The sequence below is a fragment of the Gadus chalcogrammus genome, chromosome 5 (genome assembly GCF_026213295.1).
Source record: "Gadus chalcogrammus isolate NIFS_2021 chromosome 5, NIFS_Gcha_1.0, whole genome shotgun sequence".
NCBI lineage: Eukaryota > Metazoa > Chordata > Actinopteri > Gadiformes > Gadidae > Gadus > Gadus chalcogrammus.
In genome coordinates, this window is record NC_079416.1 from 3,229,599 (window position 1) to 3,252,906 (window position 23,308).

General features: G+C 44.8%; 1 protein-coding gene across 1 annotated transcript; it reads left to right on the plus strand.

Annotated features, from left to right (window-relative positions):
* Positions 1–1,055: 1,055 nt before the first annotated feature.
* LOC130383068 (zinc finger MYM-type protein 1-like) lies at positions 1,056–18,642 on the plus strand. The gene is made up of 2 exons (XM_056591093.1): positions 1,056–2,654; positions 18,434–18,642. The coding sequence occupies exon 1, from the start codon at positions 1,308–1,310 to the stop codon at positions 2,643–2,645; it is 1,338 nt and encodes a 445-aa protein (XP_056447068.1). The 5' UTR covers positions 1,056–1,307; the 3' UTR covers positions 2,646–2,654; positions 18,434–18,642.
* The last annotated feature ends 4,666 nt before the right edge of the window (positions 18,643–23,308 follow it).

Below are 23,308 nucleotides of genomic sequence, written 5' to 3' on the forward strand. Positions count from 1 at the left end.
GGCTAACTGCGAGCACAACAAAAAGAGCACTGTTTTGCTTTCCATGCCTTCTTTTTGGAAATACCACTAACGCAGACTCAGTTTGGAGCACTGATGGCTTTAGAGACCTGAAGCATCTGGCGGAAAGAACGGTAAAGCATGAAAGTAGCAAAGCTCATATCAATTGCGCCATGAAATTGGGGAAATTGGGACTATTGGGACGGGTCAACATCATGGCACAGCTGGACAGTGCTTATCAGCGGAGCATTTTAGAGCACAACAAGCAGGCGGAGGAAAACCGATATGTACTGGGGAGACTGATATCGTGCCTAAAGCTGTGTGGGAAGTGTGAACTGGGTCTGCGTGGTCACGATGAGTCAGCCGACTCTGTAAACCCAGGCATTTTTAGGTGAATTTTTGAAACGATGTGCGAGGGCGACACCAGGCTGAGACGTCACTACGATTCGGAGCCTACGTTCAAGGGGACATCAAGCACTAGGGGTGCAACGGATCAAAAAACTCACGGTTCGGATCGTTCCTCGGATCAGAGTCACGGATCGGATCATTTTTCGGATCAGCAAAAAAAATAAAAAAATAGCGTTTGTGATTGCTTTAGCCCGGTCTGATTGTGGAAGAAGGGGCTACTTAAATGCCGCGGTGATGAGCGGTTGTTGAGCCGCTTTCGGTTTCACTCCTGTCAGTGAAACACCGGGGTGATGTCGCTGTAAATGCGTGGCCATGCTCGATGTGTTTTTCTTTATGTTAGCAATCGCTATGTCAGCTACGTGTTACGTCTGTGTGGTAACCTAGGCGACAGGTTTGTGTGGCAGCGCGAGTATATGGAAACAGACGTACCACTGGAGGCAGCAGTTATCGTTACAGTAGTCACCGAAGTCTAGCCTACTTTTATTTTCCATGCCCACTGTTCTTCATGTTGTACGCTGAGGACAATAAATCACAACGAGCCATAGGACTGTTTGCCTATTGAAAAGGGAACAGTTGCAGACTTTTACCCATAGCGTGTTAAGTAGCTCTGTCCCTGGAACTAGCAGGAATGGTTACGGCTGTGTGTGGACTGAACATGCGCAAATTTTTTTTTTTTCATAAATCAATCCGCGGATCATGCGTGTGCCGAACCGAAATAGATGATCCGAACGGATCACGGATCAATGATGATCCGTTGCACCCCTTATCAAGCACCATTCAGAATGAACTCCTGCGATTGCATTTTTGAGGTCTACAGGTGTGAGGTGGCCAAGCAATTGCGGGACACCCAGTTTGGAGCTGTCCAGGCGGATGAGACCACTGATGCCTCATGCAAATAGCAAATGGTCATAGTCCTGAGACACATGGTGGACAGCAGCGTCACAGAGCGGTTTCTTGAGTTCATTGAAGTGAAGGACAAAACTGCCATTGGCCTTTCTATTGCTATGAAACATGTCCTCGACCCACTGGGACTGACTGACAAGCTCATAGCCCAAACCTATGACGGGGCAGCGGTTATGCGTGGCAGTGTAGGCGGCGTGCAAGTACTTATTAAGGAAAGCTACAAAAACGCAATATTTGTACATTGCTACGCACACCAGCTGAACCTAACTCTGCAGCAAGTATGTGCATCCAGGATCAGTGAGCTGAAGGTGTTCTTTGCTGATCTGTCTGGATTTGTCACGTTCTTCTCCACCTCAACGAAAAGAACGGCTGCTCTGGCAGAGACATCGGACAGGCGGATCCCGCGGCCACCCGGCACCCGATGGAATTTTAAAAGCAGGACCGTGAATGTGGTATGGGAAACTCGCGAAGATATACTGGAGTGGCTGGATAACATTTGCACTAAACCAGGATGGGACAAGGTGTCCATCAGCGAGGCATTCGGCCTCTCCATTCACCTGCGGGACCGTACGTTTCTCCAGCTGCTGGAGTTCTTTGCCAGAGTTATGCCAGAAGTGGATGTTTTGTATGGCATACTACAGAAAAGAGAGATTGACGCATCTGGGGTGAATCGTGCAGTGGAGAATTTCAAAGTGCACGTGAAAGAAATCAGAGAGAAAGCAGATGAGATTGGTAACCAAGCCAGTGAGGAGCCGGGCACATCAAAGCGCAGGAAAACAAATACGCCTGCCGTGATGAAGGAGGCCTGTGATACGATGATTGCGCAAGTGGAGGACCGGTTCTCACAGAGTGACCATCTTATTGCCCCACAACTGGTGGACTGCACACTGTTCCCAAAGTTTGTTAAGTCATTCCCGGAGGCCCAACTCGCCTGTGCTATCAAGCTCTGGCCCACAGCTCTGATGAACGAGGGGAAGCTGCAAACTGAGCTGACTCTTTTTTACGGACACACTGAGCTGCACACAGGGAAATCTGCACTGTTGCTGTTCAAGACCATTCACGACAACAACCTGCAAGAGGCCTTGTCTGAAACCTGCACTCTACTCAGCATCATCATCACAACCCCCATGACGTCTGCGGAGTCTGAGAGGAACTTTTCAACGCTGAAAAGGATAAAGACTTTCACTAGGGACACGATGGGACAGAAGAGACTGAACGCCCTCTCCATGCTTTCTATTGAAAACACCTTCATTAATGGACAGCTGGATTTTAACGACAAAGTAATCGAGAGGTTTGCTCAAGCAAAGAACCGTCGAGCCAACTTCCTTTTTAAGTGATCGGCATTGGTGAGTCAAAACCTTTTTTTTTTTCTTTTTTTTTTAGCTGAAGGAGATCGTCTTTTTTGCTTAATAAATTATGAAAGTTATTGAAGCTATGTGTCAGTCTAATTGTTTGACTTTAATGCTATATTATAGTGCGTACCATGTTGGCGCTCTGAGATTCTTTGGAACGAATAGTGCGTTTAAAATATAATGCAATATTATTATTATTATTATAGGCATCTTTGCCTATAATAAAAAAAATACATCTTTGTGTCGTACTGAGCGCTAAAGCATGTGAAATGTATTTGAAATATGATGTCTGCTCCCTGCTGGCACTCAAAATGCAGCCCATAGTATACCTGACTGGTCTATATACGTAGGCCTACCGTTATAATAATCAGCTACCTCTATTTTTGTGACGTAATATGACGTCATATAAATTTGCCCCACCAGAAATTTCAGGCTAAAATCGCCACTGTTCATAGATAGTATATAAAATGGATGTAGCATCCGGCCAGACGGAATGACCAATAGGAATGAACGCAGACGCGGTCAAGATGACGGAGATAACATGCTAATCCTGAAAACTAGCCTCCGAGGTGAGATGAGGGTCAGTGGCTAGCTGTCACTCAAGAGGCCGCTCCCCTAATTATTCATACATTTTAACCTCCAAAAAAATAAAAACTAGCGGTAACCCTTCCTTTTACAGTCCCTTAATTACTAGGTATTTACCCGGTACATACATGGTAAATCATAGTGTATTACTGGGTAATTACAATTGGTAATAAGAAGGTAAATACAGAGGTATTATCCGGGAAATTATAGTGTATTACTGTGTAATTACCACTGGTAATAAGAAGGTAAATACAGAGGAATAACAGCTGAAGTACTAAGTAAAACCTCCAAAATTACCCATCAACTCAACTAAGTACCATGTAGTTGTAACTGTTTTAGGTTGGCAGGACTCTACAGTGCGCCCATTTCACTCGCATTTGCGAGCGAATATTTCGGCGTGCGAACGAGAAAAACCAAACAGGAGCACGCGTGCGAGTGACTTCTCCACAGCGCACTATACTGTGCGTTCACACCAAACGCGAAGGGACGAAACGATTCCATACAAAGCAACGATTCCATTTGCAGCGCGACACTTTTGCCTGGCACGGGCGAGCGCGTTCACGTGGATTTCAGGTGGATTTGCAGCACCCCACTTTTGCTCGAGTTGAAATATTTAAACTTTGCCGCGACATTCGCGTGATGACAGCCAATCAGCGTTCAACAGCGTGGGCACTGAGTGACGTGCGTAACGTAAAAGCCAATCAGTTTTCAACCAGCCAACCGTTCCCTGCAGTGCAGTCCGGGGTGAACCGCAGAATGGAGGAGAAAGTGATTGTTGCCGTTTGCGACTCCCCGAGCTCTATATAGAATAGTATATAATATAATTGTATTGTATTGTATCAGTGTTAATTTCGTTAACGAAAAATATGACGAAAAATGTTCGTCAACGACCTTTTTTCCGTGACTAAGACGAGACGTTGACGAGCTAAAAATAGATCTGTGATAATAAAAACGATGACGAAATGTCATTTTGTTTTCGTTGACGAGACGAGACAGGACGAAAATGTTATTGGTGTGCTATTTGGACATTCAAAATGCACGATATTTTCCAATCAGTACACTCCCGGAGCGACCAAAGCGTCAAAGACGCTCTGGTCGCTCACAAAGTTTCGCTGCGAATTTTTCTGTTCGCTTTGGTCGCTCAAGTCGCTCATGACGTACAATTAAATTATGCAGACGCATTTAAAGGAACCGTATGCGTTTAGTAGGCCCTACAGACAGCCATATCAAATAGTGAACTCTCCCATACACCTTGGCCATATTGCCGAGACGGTTTTGCTTGTTCGATAAAGTGCTTCGACAACAAGTAGGACAGTGATTCCCCCCAATATAAAAAAAATCCTAAAATGTAGGCTAATTACAACCGAGAACAAAAAACCCTGCGTGCTGTAGTAGTTAAAATATGTTTCACTGATCTGGATCTGCAAATCATGATCTGCACTCATTCGTCGCATTCAAAACAAATAGACATTGGGACACATGGCTAATTTGCATACGTGCACAGGACTGGTTGGCTCCGCAAGGCAAATAATGGAACATATCTATCTATCTATCTAGGCCTTTCTGTCTATCTATCTATCAACGCGTGTCTAGTTTTAATGTGATGTATTGTGTGTATTATCCAGTCAGACTTGTTCTGTGTGGTATTGTAGGCTACTGTCCTGTGTGGGACGAACCACCTAAATGGATTCCCGACGATTTGTGTCGTTTGGTATTAATAAAGACTTGACTATCTATCTATCTAGACTATTTAATTAAAAATTATTCACCTCAAGCTCCGTGAATAGTGGGGAATAGAGGGATAAAAGACAAGAGATATATCCCTTGTCATTTATCCCTCGTCTTGTCGATTAGTTTGTTTATGTGACGATTTCAAATACTTTTTTGGTTTTGTTTAAAGCATGCTACACGCGATTGGTTGGTTAGATTGGTGGCATGTAGAGCAAATTATAATGATTCCCGCTTAAATACGAACGTTCTAGATGTAGCCTATAAATACTCCCGCTTATCATCACTTGATATCCAAACCACTATGGCGTTTCGATCTCTGAACTGAAAAAGGGTGGGTTCGTACAACACCGGGTGCCCAGTTACAGCCGCGATTAATACTTCAGCCAACATTTTGTTCAGTGAGTGAATAAAGGTAGGTAGGAACCAAAGTGCCTGCGGATGTTCCCTGGGATCCACGCAAGCGAAGAGCGTCTACATTCCGATTGGCTGTCAGTGTTTGGTCGCTGAAGCGAATAATAGTCATTTGCATAAAGTTAAAAAGTTTTCAACTTCTTTTTGACGCTCTGGTCGCTCAACTTTGGCCGCTGGTAGCGTTGGTCGCTTTGGTCGCTCTGGTCGCTCTTGCCCATAGAAAGTGAATGACTTCCGGCGATTTGGTCGCTCAATTCGCTTCTGGTGTGGACGGACAGTAAGGTTCTTATGCAACTGTTCACTCCTCCAGTAAATAGGACGGACCTTAGCTACGACTTGGCAACGGGAGGTATGGTCCACTCAGCTATGAGCTAACGTTATGCATTGTACATGATTCGAAATTCTTCCCAGCTTTTATTCCACAGATACTAGGGTCTATAGCATATAACCGCGTTGTCTGATTACAGTTTAATTCATTTTTCACAATTTACCGGCTCTTGTTTTGAAGAAAATCACCGCGCCATTCGTTTCAATGGGAATCGCCACGGTCTATACTCTGACTTCAACATAAGGTGGACTTTGAAATTCGTCCCAGCCTTTATACCCAAGATACTATCGGGTTTATAGCATATAACCGCGTTTTCTGATTACAGTTTAATCCATTTTTCACAATTTACCAGCTATCGTTTTGAAGGCTGAACAGACAAGAGTAGTAAAGTGTGACGTCACGTTTCGAGAGCAACAGATTTTCGGTTCTACACAAACCAAATTAACAAGGGGAAATCCTATGGCACACAAACCTTTTATAGAAAAGGAACAATCTTTTTGCGAATTGATTTGTGAGTTTGCTTTACCAATGATGTAAGTAATATTGAGAATAGATTGTCTTCATATAAAAAAAAAAACTAAACTAAACTAACGTTGACAAACTTTTCCTTTTAATACCCCAGGAGAATACATGAACGCCTCGACATTTTTCGATTGGTAGTGATTTTCACCTCTTGAAATTGATTTATTTTAATTTTGAAAGAAACAACACATGGAAGCAATGGAGAACACCATCTCTCGTTCGGTTGTTTAGAACTGAAAATCCGGTTGCCAGGACAACGTAACGTTTTCACTTTAGTACTCTATTTGAGTGGAACAACTTAGCAGGTGTCCATATAGCCTATATAGGGTTAGCCTAATTTAACTAGTTTAAAAAGAGAAAACATTTGGACTAAAAGTAATGACTAAAAGTTGACTAAAATGTAAGGAATTTTCGTCGACTAAAACTAGACTAAAACTACAAAGGAAAACAATGACTAAAATGTGACTAAATATACTAAGCATTTTCGTCAAAAGACTAAGACTAAGACTAAATCTAAAATAGCTGACAAAATTAACACTGTATTGTATACATAATTTCACAGCCAAAAGCTCTGTGCGCCTCCGGGTGGCCGTAGCGCGGGAGGCGCTACGGGAGGGTATTGTTGGGAAAAATAACCTGCTGAGTACATCACATGTACATTATAAATATAGCTAACTCCTACCCTAGCCTGATGAGCACATCACATGGACACATTACAATATAGTCAACTCTTGCTCTAACCCAACGAACACAAACATGATAATATATAGTCAGGTCAAGGCCGGAGCTGAAGGCCCCATCTCCCAGGCAGGCAGATGGTGGACACTCAGACAATGCACCAGTATCATCTCCAGAACGGGAGAGCCACATTAATTTATCACATAGGAGACATTTTGAGAGCTCTTCCCCGTTAGGAGGAACCAAGAGATACCTCTGCCCACACCAGGGGCCTGAGAGCCACATTAAATTATCACACACGAGACATTTCAGGGGGGCACTCCCCGTTTTAATTTATCACACCGGAGACACGAGGAACTCTCCCCCGTTACGAAGCTCTCTCAGGGCCTGGGAGCGAAGACTAAGCAAAACACACAGAACCACACACACCTCAAACGCACACACCTCATCGAGAGGAGGATACAGCATAAAAACTGTACCACACAGGGACTCTGCACCCACTTCTTCTGAAGCAGACCTTCCACGGAGGCGAAGCTCCGGACAAACCATCAGCGCTGATTAGGGACTTAGACATATTCGATTTCTCACGCTTTATGACTCTGTATAACCGTTGCCACTTTACTTAATAAATCCAAGGTCCTCGTGCCGATAGACTTTATTACCTCTCCGTCTCATTTTATCTGGTCCAGTAGCTAGACAGACCGTTTTTCCCCACAGTATAGCGGGGTTTGTTTACCTACGTTGCTAAGGTTACCAGTCTTGTGTGTTCCACGGTTTATTAGGTATCTAAATAGCTGTCTAATCAATACTTCATTCACTGCCTCTTCCGTGGTCATTACAATATTATGAATAGACTGCGTGGAGAAAGTTAATGCTGTTACTGTAGTCTATAAAGTCTCCAAATTCAACCCCCGACTGGTTGAAGGATTTCGGGTGGCTAGTTTATGATGCTAAGAACATGAAAATGTTCTGTACATTTTGTAAGGAAGCCCCATTGGCAATGGCAAGCTCCTCTCTGTTTATAACGGGGAACCCTAATCTGAAACGCGATGCTGTGGTGAAACACATCGAGTCCACTAGGCATTCTCGCTGCCCCTATATAAATCGCACCCATCCCAATAACCCTGGTACAATTTCTGCACGCTAATAAATGTTCTTAACAAAAACCTATTGTGCCCCCATTTTTTTTCCCTGTGCTCCTAAATTTTTTAACTTAGGGGCACGAGTGCTCCTGAAAAAAAAAGTTAGTGTAGAGCCCTGTAGGTTGGTAATAACTCCGATATTGTGTACTTCCTAGAAAATGAGGCGACCAATTCTTAGAAACACCTATTAATTAAAGTTACAATTGTAGTTATCCAAGGTTTAAGTTGGTAACAGCCCAAGTTTAATGATGTACTATCTAGAAATTAGCATAGTACTTTCCAATAAATTACTTTTTCTTAGTTATTATTCATAGCTACACCCATTTAGAAAGGGTTTATTCGATTTACCACTATGGAATTACTTACCTGGTAACAACCTCCGCAGGAGCAGTTTTCCTCTAGTGTCATGGAACATCTTCTTATACTGGGTACGAAGCCGTTTGTTCTATGTCGTGTAGGCTTCGCCTTTTAAGGCTATCAATATTGGGTTATCCCTAGGCGTGAGCCGTAGCACTGAAAAATTTGTAATCCCCGCCCACCAACAGCGTGGGCCTGCGTCGGTATTATGCTGCGCTGCTGGTGGACGACAGACAGCCCAGTGCCGACACTGCCGCCATTGCTGAATGGGCCGACGACTTTACTGTCCCGCTCGACGATGCCCTCTCTCTCCTTGTGAGCTCGGAGTCGGACGACTCCGACCGTGACGAGGAGGGGGCGACTCCCCCGGCTTCCCCTCTCCGAATGGAGAGGCCCGGGGCAGCATTGCCCGTCTCTGCCGCCACCTCAATTCCAGTGGTTGGAGCTTTGGTGGCAGAGCTACCGGGCATTATCGCCAGGGCAGCCGTGCCCATGCCTCACGCCCCCCAACGCCCGGACCAGCTACGTGGCATCTGGGGGCTCGAGGCCGCAACATGCCCTACCCGTCTCGACCCGATCCGGCCGTTGTTTCCCGCCATCAGCCCGTACTTCAGTGGGGCTGCGGCGGAGCCCGGGAGGCTCGGGGCCCCGGTGAAAACATTTATCCAGGTCACGAAGACGGAGGGTCTGACAGACCGGGTTTACAGGGCGGTACCGCCGCTGGATCCCGCTCTGTGTGCTGTCTTTGGAGTGAAGCCGGGGCTCAGCGACCGCTGCCCCACTCCCAAAGACCAGCTGACGGCCAAGCTTACAGACAGAGGGCATCGTGTATGATGCAGCAAGAGGCTGTTATGAAAAACATCGCCCTGCTGGCGCATAGCATCTCCACCATGGCGGCTGACCCTCATCGTCTGGCCGAACAGGCAGTCGACGTGGTGAAAACCGCCGGTGTCATCCTCTGCCTCTGCTCCACCGGCGCGGTGGCAGCGGCCCGGACGGCGGCATGGCAGCACCTCATACAGAGGAACCTGTGGCTGCAGCAGACCCCGGGCATCCCTGAGCCGATGAGGCGACAGTTACTGGAGTGCCCCATCAGCGCGGACGTGCTGTTCCGGCCCCGTCTGTCATCTATGGTGGATGACATGCAGGCCGCTTCCGAGGAGGCAGAGGAATTCCGGAGACACGTCTCCCGCCATCTGCCTCCACCTGGGCAGCAGCGCTCCGCTCCAAGCTCCCGTCGCCGCCATAGGCCCCCGGCAGCCACTGTTGCGGCGCCGCCGTCAGCGCCTCCTCCTGGCCCCCAGGCTTACCAGCCACGCCCGCCTCCATCACAGGCTGCGGCGAGCGGCCAGCAAAGGCCTCGGGCATCGGGTTCATGGGGCGATGTCCCGCCCCACAAGCGCCGGCTATTACGGGGCGAGGGAGAAGCTTGTGACAGTGAGAAACACCTCTCACTAAAGACGGCTGTTTTCTCCCCACACAGTTAACGCCGGAGCCTACCGGCCCGGCCATAACTGTTTCACACGCATCCCCCCCACATATAGGCAGGCCGCCAATAAACCTTGTATTATCAATCGAGCCAGCCCTACATCACTTTCCCCTCACCACGTCATGCCTGGCATGACATGTGGTGAGACGGCCGCTAAAACCAGCTCTCTGTCTACGAATGACACGCAGCTCGTTCACAATGTCAGCAATCTGCTGCCAAGTCACAGTGTTATTCCTCCTCGCGTCCCAACGCTCAGGAGAGAGGAAGCTACACTCTTGTCACAAGCGGAGCAGGCAGGGCATGCCTCTGCTAATGACACACACACCCAGCCCTTTCGGGCAGAGCTCCCCATGGGCTGCGAGGAGGACTGCTCCCCTCGCAGCGGCGGCAGGGGCTCAAGCGTGGCTCGTTTCCATCAGAGCATTACTCAGAATGGCTAAACGCATGCACCCTGGCTGTTACGCGGCTCAAACGTAACAAAGAAACGGGGCAGGAGACAGTGCGAACAATCCACGTTTCTTCATTTAATTGTGTGAAAAGCATGAATCAAACAGATCTTGACAATCATAGTGCATCATCGGGTGCAACGCCAACTTCACCGAAAGTTTGACATAACTTTTATGTCGAGTGGAAGGAAGTTTGATTCTATAATGGGCAGCCAACTGTATTAACCGATCCTACGCATTAAAGAGAGCCCTGGAGGGTCCTTCAACAAACTTTTCAACAAGTGACGTCATCCTTCTAGCGATTAACGCGTCACACCAGCTGATCAAAATCAGCCAAGACTCTGCAGCAGAACGAAATCCGACAAAACCCCACCCAACCAAACAATGAAAACTAAACAGAGAAGCCCAGCAATAACATAAGCAAAGACCATTCCAATTTTAACCAAATTGTATTAACTAAACGCGGATCTTCAAACAGGCCCGTGGTGGGATGAATTAAGCACTGAGCCCGTAGGTATCGCAAAACAACCAGAAAACTGGCGATTCCACCAAAGCCTCGGAGTGCGCCCGAGACAAATGCTCTAGCCACAGAAACTGTTCAAAAATAATAAACCACACGTCCCACAAAATACGCAAGCCTGAAAGGAATAGTTAATGGCCCCGCAAATAGATCGCTGAACTTACCATCTCTCATTGTCCGACATTCCTGCGCAGACAAACGTACCCCGCGGCCTAATGCAACCAAGGCGCAGTTAACACAAACACCTGTTTCACGGCAGAATCATCGAGTTTGGAACGAGCCCCCATTTGTTACGCGGCTCAAACGTAACAAAGAAACGGGGCAGGAGACAGCGCAAACAATCCACGTTTCTTCATCTAATTGCGTGAAAAGCATGAATCAAACAGATCTTGACAATCATAGTGCAAAGCACAAATCAAATCTCCCGCCCCGCGTCTCTCCAGGCCAGGCAGACAAAAAGATGGGATTGGTTCACCTCAATAGATTTGAAGGACGCCTACTTCCACGTCACAGTGATCCCACAGTGCTTCCCGCAACAGGAATGAGAGTACTGTTCTACTTGGACGATCTGCTTTTGATGGCTCGCTCCAAGGAGGAAGCAGCTATTCAAACAAAAAAGTAGAATTTAGGCTTCGCCATAAATTGGAAGAAGAGCTCCCCCCTCCCCTCACAGAGTGTAATGTATTTGGGGGTAGAACTGGATTCAACTGTAATGAGAGCACGGCTCTCACAGCAGAGGATGGAGACGCTGTGGTCTCTCCTCCGCCGCTGTTTCCCGGGCAGCGTCATGACAGCCCTCTCTGTCATGAGGCTGCTGGGCATGATGTCAGCCGTGTCCTGAACAGAGGGGCCGACATAATGTCGAGGGGGGGTCCCCAACCAAGAGACTGGACTCTGCACCACGATCTGATCAATCAGATATGGAGCGAGTTTGGGAAGGCGGGGGTCCACCTATTCGTCCACGCGGGAGAACACACAGTGCGAGCTGTGGTTCTCTCTCAGCGCGAAGGACAATCACCCACTCGGGGTGGATGCGTTCGCATACAGACTCTGGCCGAACACACTCCAGTACGCTTTCCCACCCGTCCCCCTGATTCCCCAAGTCTTGGACTGAGTCCAAGAGGAGCGGCTGCATATGATTCTCATAGCACCCCAATGCACGAGTGCACCGTGGTTTCCCTGCCTCCAGCGTCTGCTCTCGGGCCGTCGAAGGAACTCCCTTGGGGGCGGGACGCTCTCTCACAGGCAGGGGAGGCAATCATAGATTACCCAGAGATCGGCCAGCGCTTGTGGGCCTGGCCGCAGAACGCAAGCGCCTAGAGGGTCTCGGCCTCTCCCAGGAGGTCGTACGGACCATCCAGGGTGCCAGAGCTGACTCCACCAGAGCGTGTTACTCGGCTAAATGGGCGGCTTTCCAGAAAACCTATAACACCCAACTTATTAAAATATCCGGATTTAATCGGGCTCTCTCCCATAAGTACAGTTAATAGGACGGGAAGAGACAGGCTCTGTGAGCCCCGGTTAGCGCAATGCTAAAGAGCAGCTCTACCGGAGCATGCCGCCTCAACAGGTGCAAGTTAGCCTCCGGTTTGATATTCACCGGATATTCGGTTTACTACCCAAACGGATTCATCAACACAAGTGCAATACATTACGGACCTAGTATGTTGAGGACAGTTTAGGACACCGTATCGCGAAAAATCACAAACACTTGTTGTCGCTATCGATGTCTGTGCAACAACGTCATCTACGTTCTGGCTGCTACCTGTTTTAGGGACGTCTAAAAGCGCCGAGAGCGTTTTTTCTATCGCCTAGCAAAAAATCCATTCTAGACCCGACGTTACTCGCCTACTACGTATCCAGGCTAGAGCCCATTAGACATGTTGTAGATCTCGACATGTTCTGTAATTAAAACTATTAATCGCTCCACTGGCACTTTCCCGAGTGATTTGTCTGCCATTGTTTCTTGTTTTGACAGTTGAGACTTTCCTTCGTGACGAATTGTCAATGTTCCGCTTGTGATTGGTCAGTTGCCCAAAAGACGCATGACGTTGGCCGCTTTCTTCCTGAAAGTTAAACTTTTTTCAACGCTCCGTATGGCAGAAAAAAACGCTGGGAGAGGCGTTTAAAAAAGCGGCCGTGACTTTTTCCAGAAACGCTCTGCTCCATAGGAATATAATGTAAAACAAGCGCTGGCAGATTTAAAAAAACGCTAGATGTGAACGCGGCCTTACCTTTAGTAAGTAGCAGCCCAACATTGGCAACTACTACTACTATCAGAATGACTAAATGTGTTTCTAATGATTTTTATGTTATTTTATATGATTTATTTCCTGAAACAATTTCATGGTAACGTCTCTGCCACCAGTCTGTGAGTGTAATTTGTTGACGGTCCCTAAAACAGGTAGCAGCCAGAACGTAGATGACGTTGTTGCACAGACATCGATAGCGACAACATGTGGTTGTGATTTTTCGCGATACGGTGTCCTAAACTGCCGTCAACATACTAAGGGCCGTTACATAGTCAACGCGAGCAACGTGCGTAAGCGACGCGAGCGACGTGCTTCCTTTCATAGTCTACACAGCATACGCAAACGTTGAGGGCATTACATGACATGCAATACACCACTCACGCCACGGGTGGCAGCAGAGTCACTAGTGTTTTTGCGGGTGACATTCCGGGTGACATTCCGATCAAAATGGCTACGGAAGAAGAGTGCATTTTATTGCTCCTTTTACATCGGCTGCGGCAACGCAGGAAGCGCAGAGATAGTATGGTGGTATATGCGCCCTTTAAATACCACACGAGATCAGGATGGGGAATTTGTTTCTCTGGTGCTTCCAATATGAAGCCTGGACGAGGAGAGGCATTTCCAGTATTTTCGGATGTCGGCGCCAAAGTTGATCTCCTTTCGCGAGTCATCCGATATCTTCCCGACTCTCACCAAAACCGGCCCTTGTCAGGGAGCAGCTGGCAGATTATTTTTTGTCAGATGCTGGCGTGTTTCCCCACCAGTACAATGTGCTACGATTGGGTATGCGCACTGACCAATAAATGTATACACATTGGTCACTTGGAAGCATGACTTTTGATTTATTAGTTATCACATTACACAAGTTAACTAATTTGGTTTACGTCAAACTCATTCATTCATATCCATATAAAATATTTATACAACGAGCGCTGCCTTGTCAGATGAATTAATTATTTAAGTGTATTATAGGCCTATAGCCAAAGCTATAGCGCATAATGTCCACAGAAATTATATGGTAGAAAACATTATTACGAAAAAAAAAGGGGTTTATTTATCAAATACAGAAACCCACCATACACGCACACATTTTTCATTCACTCACGCTTTCAAATTTAATTCACTCAAAGAGGCTACTGAATTTATGTTTCACACAGAACGTGAACACAAAATATTACGTAATTAATTCAAATAGGCTAACACTAAAACAAATAAAACAAATAAAATGGCTCATAATCCTGCATCAGCTGTTTGATGTCGCGCATCAAAATAGCACTTTGCCCCTGTAAGGGTTCGCAAAAATTGGCACAGGTAATTAGTAAAAGAGACGTGAATCAAATCAAAATCAAATCAAATCAAATCAAATTTATTGTCATTTTGTTGATCGAACAACAAAACGAGAAGGCGTTTCTCAGGGATCAAGATCACATACATTACAAACAAACGTCCCAATGATGAATAAATAAATAATAAATAAAGTCCAGTGGGAAGATTTAGGACGCTGGTGCATTGAGCATCCTGACAGCTTGAGGCAGGAAGCTGTTCCGCAGCCTGGTGGTGGAGCATCTTAAGCTGCGATAGCGCTTCTTGGAGGGTAGGAGCTTGAAGAAGTTGTTCAGAGGGTGAGAGGGGTCTCTCACTATTTTCTGGGCCCTATTCCTGCAGCGGCTTAGGAATATGTCCTGGACAGAGGGAAGTGAGGCTCCAATGACCTTTTCCGCTGATCTCACCACTCTTTGCAGGGCCTTTTTGTCCGCCGCACTGCAGCTGGAGAACCAGGTAGAGATGGCGTACGTCAGCACACTCTCCACCGGCCCCCTGTAGAATGTTGTGAGGATACTGGGAGGTAGTGAGGCCTGATGGAGTTTCCTCAGGAAGTACAATCTCTGTTGGGCTCGCTTCACTAGCCCAGTGGTGTTTTTGGACCAGGAAAGGTTGTCAGAGATCTGTACTCCCAGGAACTTGATGTTCTCCACCTTTTCCACTTCACGATTACTGATGCAGAGGGGTGTGTGCTTAGGTTTTGATCTACGGAAGTCCACGATCATTTCCTTGGTCTTTTCCGCATTGAGCACCAGGTTGTTGTCTCTGCACCATCTCTCAAACAGATTGACCTCCTCTCTGTAATAGGATTCCTCATTCCCATGAATGAGACCCACGACTGTAGTGTCATCTGCAAACTTAACAATCATGTTGTTCTTGTGCCTTGGCACACAGTCATGGGTCAGCAGCGTGTACAGCAGAGGACTGAGCACACATCCCTGGGGGGATCCTGTACTCAGTGTGATGGATTTGGAGATTTTTTTCCCAACACGAACTGACTGTGGTCGCTCCAACAGGAAATCCAGTATCCAGTGACAGAGGGTGGGGTTTAGGCCCAGGAGGAGAAGTTTATCCATCAGTCTCTGCGGCAAGATGGTGTTAAATGCAGAGCTGAAGTCAACATACAGTATTCTAGCATAGGTGTCTCTCTGTTCTAGATGGGTGAGTACTGTATGCAGGGTGGTGGATATTGCATCCTCTGTGGAACGGTTTGAACGGTAGGCATACTGATGAGGATCCAGTGATGCAGGTAGGCTGGATGTGATGTGTGGTTTGATTAACTGTTCAAAACACTTAATCACTATTGGGGTCAATGCAACAGGACGGTAGTCATTCAGACAGGACACAACAGACTTTTTTGCAACTGGAACGATGATGGATGTTTTGAAGCATCTGGGTACAGTGGCTTGACAGAGAGAGATGTTGAAAATGTCTGTTAGAACATCTGTCAGCTCATCAGCACAGGCTTGGAGCGCCCTCCCCGGAACGTTGTCCGGGCCGGCTGCTTTCCGAGGGTTGATCTTGGCCAGGGTTCTCCTGGTGTCAGCTGGGCTGATGACCACAGGTGGCTGACCGGATGGAGGGGAGAGTCCAGTCCCCCCTCTCGTTGGCCCTCCTGGTGCCTCAAACCGGGCAAAAATGGTCATTGAGTCTGTCAGGGAGAGAAACATCACTGTCCTCAATCCTCTGCCTGGTCTTGTACTGAGTGATTTGTTGAACCCCCTGCCACATTTGCCTGGTGTTTCCTGTGCTACAGAGGTTCTCCTTGATTATCCCTGCATGGCGTCTTTTGGCTGCTCTGATCCCTCTGGAGAGAGCTGATCTGGCTGAGCAGAGCCTTGTCTCCTCCACTGTACGCAGCATCCCGAGCCTTTAACAGCTGACATACCTCAGCAGTCATCCAGGGTTTTTGGTTGTTCCGTACTATATAGGTCTTCATCACAGTAACATCCTCTGTGGACTTGGAAATGTAGCTCATCACCGTTTCAGCATATTCTTCAATGTTAATATGAATGTCATTCTTATCACATTCCCTCATCCTCTCAAATTTTCTTCTGTAAGTATAACCTATAGTTGAAATAATGTACAATGTTTGCAGTACGACAAGGCATAGTATTGCACGGATCGGCGTGTCGCGTATCAAAAATTGGGACGACGCGTTTTGCTACGCGTCGTCGCGTAATGGCGGCCTAAGCGTAGCGATGCGTAGCCTTCTGGACGCGTATGCGTAGCGATGCGTTGACTATGTAACGGCCCTAAGCCCGTAATGTATTGCACTTGTGTTGATGAATTCGTTTGGGTGGTACACCGAATATCCGGCAAATATCAAACCGGAGGCTAACTTGCACCTGTTGAGGCGGCAGATGCAGATGCTCTTTAGCATCGCGCTAACCGGGGCTAACAGAGCCTGTCTCTTCCCGTCCTATTAACTGTACTTATGGGAGAGAGCCCGATCAAATCCAGATATTTTAATAAGTTAGGTGTTATAGGTTTTAAACAACATGTCCGGGTTGTTTGAATGACAGAAGCTCCGCTAGCTCGATGCTAAAGTGCTAACCGGAGCTAACAGCCTGTCCCCTCCCGTCCCATTAACTGCATTTATGGCTATGCCTTTTTCTCTTTTTAATATGACCAAACACAATGGCCAGAGGACCAGCATCCTATGGAGTCAGAACAGTCTCATTATTAATGAATGCACAGAGAAGGATTCACAAATGTATTTTGTGATTTATATATAAATTACTCTCTTCTCACAAATACATTTCAATGCACACACAAATGGATATCGGCATGTATAAATGTAAAATAAATCCATAAACAAAAATAAGTTTCACAAACATATTTCTGATCCACACACAAATATGTCTTGTTTTAAATAAAGGTAATATAAATCCATAAACATATTAATTTAAAAAATATTTGCAATTTTCATCAAAAATGTATTTGGATGTTGTTACATTTATGTACAAACTGTTAATCTTGAATTTACAAGACGCTTTTAATTTGTGAGCTTGTTTGCATTTGTGTGTGAAACTGTCTGCATTTATGTGTGGATTTTTGAGACTCTCCTGACGTCGCTAGATTCACAAATGCATTTTTTTCAACAAGGAAGTCTCTGTAGCCAATCAGATGCCTCCCTCGTTTTCAGTCAACCACATGACTGCTGTGACTGGGTTTTTACGTCGGTGCCGTTTACTACTTTAACGGCACCGATAATCCCAAAACCCAGTCGAAATTAGATGGAAAAAGTGTCGTGACGCAGCATTTACTTCTTCACCACCTAGAGATTGTTATGTACGATCATTCAAAAAACCATGTTCTTTCCGATAGAGTAGACATTTGACAGAGAACCGGGAGGCTCGGAGGCTGGACTCAGAGGTCGGAACTGCAGCCATGTGATTGGCTGAAAACGAGGGAGGCATCTGATTGGCTACAGAGAGTTCCTTGTTGAAAAAAATGCATTTGTGAATCTAGCGACGTCAGGAGAGTCTCAAAAATCCACACATAAATGCAGACAGTTTCACACACAAATGCAAACTAGCTCACAAATGAAAAGCGTCTTGTACATTCAAGTTTAACAGTTTGTACATAAATGTAACAACATCCAAATACATTTTTGATGAAAATTGCAAATCTTTTTTAAATTAATATATTTATGGATTTATATGACCTTTATTTAAAACAAGACATATTTGTGTGTGGATCAGAAATATGTTTGTGAAACTTATTTTTGTTTATGGATTTATTTTACATTTATACATGCCGATATCCATTTGTGTGTGCATTGAAATGTATTTGTGAGAAGAGAGTAATTTATATATAAATCACAAAATACATTTGTGAATCCTTCTCTGTGCATTCATTAATAATGAGACTGTTCTGACTCCATAGCATCCTTTCTTAACTGAAAATAATCTTTGAGTTCTAGAAATGTCCATTAATTGACAGTCCTCATGTTTATTTTCTTGTCTTCTGATTCTTTATTACAGTATGGAAGGGGAGATTTGGAGGTACCTGGTCAGGCCTTGGTCTGCCTACAAATCCCAGATTTGGAGACTGCAGGGATACCTCACAGAGAGCCATCTCTCATTCATTGAGTGGACTCATTGGTTTGCGAATGACCACAAAGATGCTCCTATGGGCAGATTGCTGCATGGCATTTGCCACTTATTCAAACTGAAGAGGTTGAAGCAGTCTTCATTGTGGTCACTTGCCATAACACTGTCATGTGTTTTATCAAAACACCATCAGTAACATTTAAATTGAGTTGATGTGGACGGCTCTCGTTTTTGTCCGATTTTTTCAGTGTTCAGTGCCTGTTTGTGAGATATGCATTGTTTGAAAGATAAGACTTGGATTTTGTTGAATTTTAATATGCCTTTCATCAACAGTGGTCTGGGGTTTTATAACAACAATTAAAGTGCTTAACTACTGGTGAACGACGTTGCAGAACATATATGGTACAAGTTTGTGTTGATTGCATGGAAAAGGGAATAATGTATTACAAATTATATGGTAAGAACCTGGTAATACCATGGAAACAAACAAGGCTTCCTTTTACAGTACAGTTTCAGCTTACTTACTGGGTAAATTGTCGTGTTTTACTTGGTAACGTCGCAGAACGTACATGGTACAAGTTTGTGTTGACTGCATGGACAATGAAATGTATCGATTATAAATTATATGGTAAGAACCTGGTAATACCATTGAAACAAACGGCTTCGTAACCAGTATTTAAGAAGATGTACCATGACACTAGAGGAAAACTGCTCCTGCGGAGGTTGTAACCAGGTAAGTAATTCCATAGTGGTAAATCGAATAAACCCTTTCTAAATGGGTAGCTATGAATAATAACTAAGAAAAGTAATTTATTGGAAATTGCTATGCTAATTTCTAGATAGTACATCATTAAACTTGGGCTGTTACCAACATAAACCTTGGATAACTATCCTATCCTATCCTATAACCTCTTGCCTGAGGAAGAGGAGCTGTCTAATAATTATCCACACCATGATATAGTGTGTTGATCTCCTTAGGCCATACCCTCACTCATTAGGCAAATACACATCACCTGGTATGCTTAAATCCAATATTCACTCAAGTTTATAAAGGTTAATGTTGGAAAATATGCATAAGAATTATGATATGGCCAAAATACTCACTTGCCTAATAATTGTGCACAGTGTATATTTAAACCGTATACACATGTTCTCATTTCTAAATAACGTATACTTTTTTTTGTGCTGCGAAAGTTCGAGAGCCAATTCATTTGAAATACATGATGTATACAAATACTTGTGAAGCATGCACATCCCATGCAACCTCTAACTCATTTTTTATGTATTATTCAATTTTATGCTTCCACTAACTTCCTCTCATCTCCGTCAGTTTGTCCTGCCTGTATACTTTATCTTCAGATGCCTGCGCATGGCCTTCTGCAGTTTAATAAGACAGCCTGACATATTGGACTCATTAAAATCATAGCTGAAGAAAGTTCTTGCTCTTCCCTCTCGACATTTTACTCTACCAGCTTGAGATGTGCTTCAGAAAGAGACCAACACCTAACTCAATAAACTAAACAATGGATGACTGATATCTAAGAAGACAAATCAGGGGGCGCTGAGCCTACTCCATTGTATTACTGTGGCGACTCTCTCTCCATCTCTTAAAACCAATTCCTCTACAATTCTCCTCGTTTGTGTCCATAATCTCAACATGGACACAAACGATTTGTCAACACTGGTTTTTGTTTTTTGTCCACCTTCCACTGAGCGTCAAGTACATACTTTTCTCTAAGGTCAGCACCCCTCGCCAAAAATGGTCTTGGTGTAACATACTTTTCTCTAAGGTCAGCACCCCTCGCCAAAAATGGTCTTGGTGTAAGTTTTGCTTATCTGCTAAGCTAGCTTTCCTGCCTGAAGATCCTCAGCCCAACACCAGCAGATTTGAAAATGAATAGAAAAATTGTGTCTAAAGTATAATCAATGAAAATATCATGCATAGTGTCACGTTTTAAACTTGGTAAAACTCCATGACCTAGTTTGCAAGACCACTACACGGTTATCCATTGAGTTATTCTGTGCATGCTGATGCACATTTTATTTAGCATTAGGATAAAGAAACAGATGGCTTTTAAACAAATTGTGTTATCCCATTTAAATGTTTTGTTAAATAATGAAACACAACGGTCTGGTTACAGAAGATGATGAAAATAACGATGTGCATTTACCAGAATTAGTCTACCAGCCTACCCAGTGGACTGTAGCAAACGTTGCTCATCTATCCGTCACACATCTAAGGTAGACACGCCCACCTGTGATGTCATAATGGGCAGATTTCCGAAACGGCTTGTAACGGCTTATCACACCACACCTTGTGGCATGTCATGGGACCTTTAACCCTAACAGCAACAGTCACTCCCTCTTCAATAGAGAGATGCATGAAACACATCTACTGATGTGTGAAAGCGACAGAGACAAGCATTTTCAGTGTCAATACTTTGTTTGATCTGCCATGTGCTAACTATAGCAATGTAGGGCACCTGCTAACAGATAAAGGCATGAGTTATGACTACTTCAGCCACTCTTTCCGAAATGCAACATTGAGCGGGAGGAGTCATTGAAAAATCCTTTAAACATGTCCATCACTTTTAAATTGTGAGACTAAGCAGGTCATTTGTCTTCCAGGCAGCGGAAGTTCTTTATGATCCCTGCCCTCCTTCATCATAATAACAACCACACAACTCAATTGTATGTGTTTTTCAAGATTCCACATTAGCTGGCATGCATGCTTGCGGCCGTAAACACGCCAAAAGCCTTTCTCTTTCTCTCTCACAGATTCACAAGCATAAACACGCACACACACACTCACACTCACGCACACACACACACACACACACACACACACACACACACACACACACACACACACACACACACACACACACACACACACACACACACACAGACATTATATCTCGCTGGGTGTATCTCCCTAGACCAATATTTCTGTTCAGTTCAGCAACTCTTGTTTGTTGTAGGTGCACTTCACTAACCCAATCACATTTAACTTTTGGTTGAGAAATAATAAGCACTTCAGATAAGAAAGTAAAAGATCATACTGGTCTCCATCACCATCTCTCTGTACAAATGGGACTCGACCTGGGCGGGACTTTACGTCCTACGTCACTCGCTATGGGTTTGCATGTGTGCGCGTAGCCGTTTGTCTCAGGGATCTGTGCACGAACTCCCTTGCACTACAGATTACGAGCGTCAGTGTCGTACGCTATGGAGGGTGGGTGACATTCCTACAGTCTGTGATGATAGGCTATATTTCTACAAATGACTTAATATTACTAGCGATTAACATGACGAAACAACACGAACTAAGCTAACATTAGGCTATAGCCATACCAGATAACGCCATACCAGCTAACCCTAACTATTTCTATTAAACTCTGAACCATTTTGCAACAGGCAACTGTGTGTTGGTGTGTCTTATTGCTTCCCACGTCTGCGTCTGCGTCTGCGTCTGCGTCTGCGTCTGCATCTTTCCCACTCCTGGCTAATAGTTTCAGCTTTTGTACTGTATATCAGAAATGATCACCCTGTACCACACTGCTGACTTGTTGATGTTTTGTGAGCACTCACGCATTTCTCTAGGTATCTTAAGTTTCCTACTGGAGTCATCAAAACGTATATATTTTTTGATGACTCCAGTATATTGTGTTGCAAAAACACTTTGTGTCTTACCCGTTACCCTAACCTTAACCCCAGTAGTAACATTTCTTCATCATAAACTACAAGTTACGCAAAATGGCATACAAACATCCAGTCCAATATGAAAGAAAAAAGCTAGCTTCATTAAGGAATCGAACCCCTTATCCCCGCATTAATGAGTTGTTCTCTGACCACTTACCCATCAGGTCTTAGTACATGCGATTCAAGAGTTAACCACTTGACAATCTTTAAACTTCGGTTGCCTAGAAATTGTAAAGACAGTGATGTGTGTACATTGTGCGAGTATCGGTCACTCGCGATGTGTGTGCAGTCCAAAATGAAAGAAAAGACCTTGCATCACTAGGGAATCTAACCAATCATCAGTTGGTCGTTGGTAACTGTAAACAAAGAGATCGCATTTTGTTTAACTGCTAACTAACAAACGGGTTTATGCGTTCACTGAACAAAGATTATGGAAATAAAAGACCACTTTTCCATCAGAAAAATTATCAGAACCGTTATTACCAACCCATAGACACTAAAGCCAAAACCTTTCTCACATGCACACCCATCGCGAGTGACGGCTATGCGCACACATGCACACCCATAGCGAGTGACGTAGGACGTAAAGTCCCGCCCAGGTCGAAGTGGCGTCGATTTAGAGAGTCCCCTGTACAAATACAGGTGCCATGAAATGGTCACACAGAGGCATTCTAAGCAATTCAAACAAACTCTCTCTCTGCTTTTCCTTTCCTTTTTCATTCCCTAAAAACTCATTTTTTCCCTGATCTTTTCGGTGACAGGCCTTTTAGAGACATTCTCAGAAAGCACATTCAACATTCAACGCGGCCATGGGTAATACAGCTAATAAAAAAACTATGCATTCAGCTATGATCAAAGGCATCTTGTACAACATCAGTCAATCAAGCAACCAAACACATGCAACAATGTTCGACTCTGCTTGGCTGAATGAAGGCTTCAAAATAATTTGTCTTTGACGACTGGAGCTAATTTGGTAGTTAATTCAACTAACTAATTTTTTCTAAAAGGATTAATTAATTAATGAATTACTCCCCCTGCGGATGCTTGTTTTATTTTGAATCCTGGAGTGTTTAATGGAGGTTTATTAATGAATGAAAAAGCAAA

What these genes read in the sequence shown, in the direction of transcription:
- LOC130383068 (XM_056591093.1), top strand. Translation starts at nt 1,308, where the DNA reads ATGGTCATAGTCCTGAGACACATGGTGGACAGCAGCGTCACAGAGCGG.